Source organism: Podarcis erhardii, assembly GCF_964252035.2.
Source record: "Podarcis erhardii genome assembly, chromosome: 5".
Lineage (NCBI taxonomy): Eukaryota > Metazoa > Chordata > Lepidosauria > Squamata > Lacertidae > Podarcis > Podarcis erhardii.
In genome coordinates, this window is record NC_138509.1 from 37,422,756 (window position 1) to 37,427,596 (window position 4,841).

At 42.4% G+C, this 4,841-nt stretch overlaps 1 protein-coding gene across 2 annotated transcripts in view; it reads right to left on the reverse strand.

The window, feature by feature from the left end:
• LGI1 (leucine rich glioma inactivated 1) overlaps window positions 1-4,742 on the reverse strand; it is a 29,277-nt gene extending 24,535 nt beyond the window's left edge. The window contains exons 1-2 of one of the 2 annotated variants that reach the window (XM_081863956.1): window positions 4,604-4,742; window positions 1,672-1,775 (exon numbers count right to left, since the gene is read on the reverse strand). In XM_081863956.1, the coding sequence (XP_081720082.1) occupies window positions 1,672-1,679 (8 nt within the window). In that variant the 5' untranslated portion in view covers window positions 1,680-1,775; window positions 4,604-4,742. Of the gene's footprint in view, window positions 1-1,671; window positions 1,776-4,581 lie in introns of both variants that reach the window. The other variant, XM_081863955.1, reaches the window with a different exon arrangement.
• Window positions 4,743-4,841: the final 99 nt, after the last annotated feature.

Here is a 4,841-nt window from a genome sequence, read left to right on the forward strand (position 1 = left end):
GAGCTCTCCTGAGGCTTAACATGCATTAGGGTGGTGCAGGTCACATCTAATGTTTAAATTAGACATTTGTACTATGGATGATCCTCACTGGCTCTTTGATGTGGATTGTTCAAATTCCTGGGTACTAGAATTCTATCTATGCTGTGACACATACTTAATGCCAACTATGGAACAACTAAATCTTCTGTAATTTTTTTGTATCTTTCTCACTTGCAGCAAAAACAGGCTGTGGCAAGCTGACTTGACATGATCTTTGGGTGGAAGATATGACATATTGAAGCAGGGAATATATATCCAAACAGTGGCCTTTCCTTTGATATTCCCAAGCAGTGTTTTTTTCCTTAGAGAAAAGGGTGCTGGAATGCAAAAGACCCACCACAGAGCCCAACAAGGATCTCTTTGCGCTGAGGGGGGTAGTTCCCTTGCCAGCCAGAGGCTTTTTGAGGCTGCACTGCAGCTGATCAGCCTAGCAACTTCTCCCCACCCCTCTGCCTTGTGTGAGCCAGAGCATGGGGCATGGAGAGGCTTCTGTGCCTCAGCACATCAGCTTAAGGAGCCCCCACCCCAGGCCTCTCTGGCTCCGGAGCAGCTGGGGGCTTGCTCAGCTGAGGCACAGCTTTCTCATGTGTCAGCTATTAGCTGGGAGGCTGAAAAGCCTCAGCAAAGCCCCATTGTGCCTCTGGCTCACAAAAAGCTCACAGAGGATGTCCCCTTCAGGTTCTTGGGAGGGTCTACTCGTGAGCTGGAAGAACAGCGAGGCTTGCTGAGGCTGGTCAATCTCTCTCCAAAATTCCAAGGTCAGCTCAGAGGTGCTGGAATGCCGTTCTGGAGAGTTCCAGCTGAAAAAAAGCCCTGGACCCAAGGAAGGATAAAACCCATGAAGACTTATTTCTGAAACAGATTGGTCTAGAGATGGGCAAACATAACACTGTCAATCTGGGGCCACAGACCATCTTTAATACAAAACAAAACAACAGAAAATTATTTTGCACATTCTTAAGTCACAGATTCATGAATGACCTTTTTTTTTTTAAGGAAACAGAAGACAATATTTCAGCATTTTGTTTACACTGGTTGTTTTCAAATTAACTTCTTGAAAAAGCACAAAATTGTAACATAGTCCCTCTGTAACTGACTAACCTAAGAAATCTAGGACCTATTCAACCATTTGTCCCACCTATTATGAGTGCATTGAGTGTTTGCAGGCCATGTGCATCACCTTACTAATAAAAGTGTAAAAAATTGAGCCACCGAAGATTCAATACAAAGCTCAAATATGATTTCCCAATAAAATTCAATAAATTGAAGATGTCAGAACATTCCAGAGGAACAACACAAAAACAATGTCATAAGTAATATAACAATGCAGTTAGTATAATTAAAGTGTCCAATATGATACTGGGCTTTTTGGGGTGGTGGCCCCACGATTGTAGAGTATTAACCCATACAATATTAGGCAGGCTCCATTCCTGGATATTTCCAAAGAGAACCTTTAAAAGATCCTTGCTAGTTATCTGAAATCTTTTCTTTCAAAGTGCCATGGGGTCTCTGGTATCTCCTTTAGGACTTTTATTTCACCTAGAAATGAGGTAGATCATCAGCTGCCATTTGAAGTGTCTGGGGTGTGTGATGTGATTTTTAAATCCTGGGGAACCAACAGTTGGAACTTACAGGGCCATGATAACTGGCTGTTGATCACCTGTGCCATCATTATCTTATTTCACCAGAATCCAGCAGCTTTCTTTGCAGATTCTTTGCTCAAGGTCGTACCTGTACTGGAAAAAGTTCAAGAAAGAGAAAACTTAGGAACAAAAATCAATAGCAGAATATAGTGTTCTCTATTTTGGTTCTATTGAAATATTTTGCTGAAGTCATTCTAAGACACATTTAGATTAGAATAAGAAGAACCATCCAGACCCATGACTTTTGGACACAGGATTTTGATGTAAGATTCATGGCCATTGAGGATGTCCTACATGCAGATTTAAGACCAATCGATGGGGATGTTAGCTGTTAAAGCTCGCCTTAGTGAAAGATAGCGTAAAGGAACAACTGTTGAGACAGAGATGAACATTCACTATCTCCACTCAGCTATTTCCAGAAGGGTAGCTATGTTAGTCTCTTGCAGCAGAAAACAGGGAGTCTTGCGGAACCTTAAAGACTAACAAGTTTATTAAATGTGTTATCTTTTAAGTTGCCACAAGACTCTTTGGGGTTTCCAACTACCTGTTTTATCAGCGGTATGTGGGAAATGCACTGCCTTTAAAGGGAATAGATATGAGATAGCACCCTGGGGCATGCTTGCATTTTCCTGAAAAGTGACTCATCAACCTCTTCTTCATGGAAATCTTGGGACCAGTTTTAATTTATAGATATCTGAGATCACAGAGTATAAACAAGAAAATAAAAAGGAAACCCTAAAAGGTTCTCCATTACCAGTCTGATAGATAGCATACCTTATTATTTATCCAGCACTATTGGCTTTTTAAACATGGTTTTCACAAACACACACACAAAAATCTTATTTCTCAGCAGCTGAAATTGTCACTGTCTAGAATTTCACTATCTTGGAAGCTGCTTCTTGCCTACATATGTCTTGTATAACAAGTATAAGGAAGAATTATAAATCTTCTCTCCTTCTACGTGCACAAAATGTGATTCTGTTGGCCCAGTTGCTAGACCTATATCAAGATTCATTCATACAAAAATAGACTTTTAGTTCCTTGGGAGTGGGATGACAAAAGAGGAGAGGGAGGGACTGGCTTTTATCGCCTGGTATGTATAAATTATTTATTTTGAGTTATTTGAATAATTCACGTGATGCCACTTTTGCAAGCACTAAGTTGAGTTCCTTTAAAGAAAAATTACAACCATTATATAGTGGAATATATATTAGGGGTGTGCATTAGCTGTGCGTATACTCAAATAACAAGGCACATCAGGGTGATTCAGGGTAGCCTTTCATGTTACTGAGTTGGGTTACACCAAAGCAAGAGATCTCAAGGCGGATTAGGGAATTCCCAACCTTCCAAGTAGCTTTTCAACAAACACACAGCCTTTTCCTCCTCCCCTTTGCTGAGAAATGAAATCAAGATGTCTGGGAAAACACCCAGAGCTTGAGGGGAGAGAGAAGAAGTGGAATTGTGCCCCCTTCCCTGTCGCCATTTTGACAGAGAGGGGGAGGGATGTGGACTGTCATTCCCCTTTGAGTTTTGGCTGTGACAGCAGGGCATGAGACAGAGGTAAGAGACTGAGGTAGCCTGCTTCTTTCTCACATAGCTGTTTCCATAAAAACCATAGCTCTCTCCTTTTTTCATGGAGGATGCTTCCAGGAAGGGCGGGGGAGCAGTGAGAAAAATCATTCTCCCAGTTGTTGCTTTTTAAGATATAATGAAGGTAACATCACCCAGTCTGGACCTATTTGTCTGAAATTTGACAGGTTTTCCACCCAGGGGCACCTCCCTCATGTCTACAGTTTCCAAAGGGGAATGCACACCCGAAAATAGTAAAGCTTTTCATTTCAGAACAACCAATGCACCTTTATTTCTGAAATTCGACAGATTTCATCCCTTTAGTATGCTGGACCATGCCTAAAATGTGCACCCAATTCTGACAGATAACATTTTTTAAAATTTTTTTGAAAGTTCCCTGTATGAAAACGCATGAATGGGTATGCATGGAATTTGGCAGGCTCCATCCAAGTCGAAGGGGCTCATTTGCCTGCAAATTCCACCCACTTATGTTAAAAAGAAAAAGAAAAAACAACATGACCACCATCTTTAGGTTCCCCATTATAGTCAAAGGGAGCAAAACAGAGATTTGGATGAACAGAAATGAACCTGAATCGAACTGGAATGACAGAGCAGATCCAAAACAGATCAGGCTGCTTCCAAAAGCTACAGATACAGACACAAGGCAAATATTGTGGTTGCAGCACACCCTTAATACATATAAACATACAGAATTATTTCATTAAGAGACATCTGTGATCCATCCTTGAAAACATTCCATTTACTTGAGAATATACTTCAACAAGACTATGGCTGAATAAAATGTGGGTTCTGTGTGTCTGGCCTTTTTTGGATTGCAAGTTTTTGAAACATTTAGAATTGTTTACTGCTGAATGGGAACAAACATTGGTCAGGTTTTCTGCAGGATGATGTCTGTTCCAATTCAGCAGTAAACAGCCAGTTTTCCAGGGTAAGTGGTGGGGCCGGGAGAGAAAAACCTGTTCGCAACAGGAGTGGGAAACCTGCTTGTTTGTTTGTTTCATTGTATTGAATTAAAGTGATTTGGTTTGATTTGGAATAATTTGGAAAACTAATAAAAATAATTTGAAAGAAAAACCTCTCAGGCCTAGAAATCACGGGACAAACAGAAGTGGTGGGCGAGCCCTTAAAACTTGCATCAAATTCAGTGAAATTTCCCCTGACTCCTCAAGGTGTTCAGGGGTTCATCACTACCTTAACTGCAAATATGAGGGAATCCATAATGAGCAGAAATTCATTATTATTTTTGCTGCCTAATCTTAGAAGGGGCATGCTTATGATGATGAAGTGTCTGCCCTTCGCTACCGACCACCACAGCTGGGGGCGCCTCATACCACACATGGCGCCTTCTCGCAGGACCGAAAGGGAGGCGCTCTGCTCGGCGAGAAGGTGGCCGGCCTCCCCACTCAGCTGGGGCGGGCGGAGATTTGCAGGCCTGCCCTTCTGCTCGGAGAGGGAGCGAAGAAAGCCGCCCAAGTCAGCGGGGAGAGCGAGCGAGCGAGCGAGCGAGCGTTACCTCATGCGGACAAGGATCCGGCCCCGGAGAGTCGCCGCCTAGCGCGGCCAAAGCTT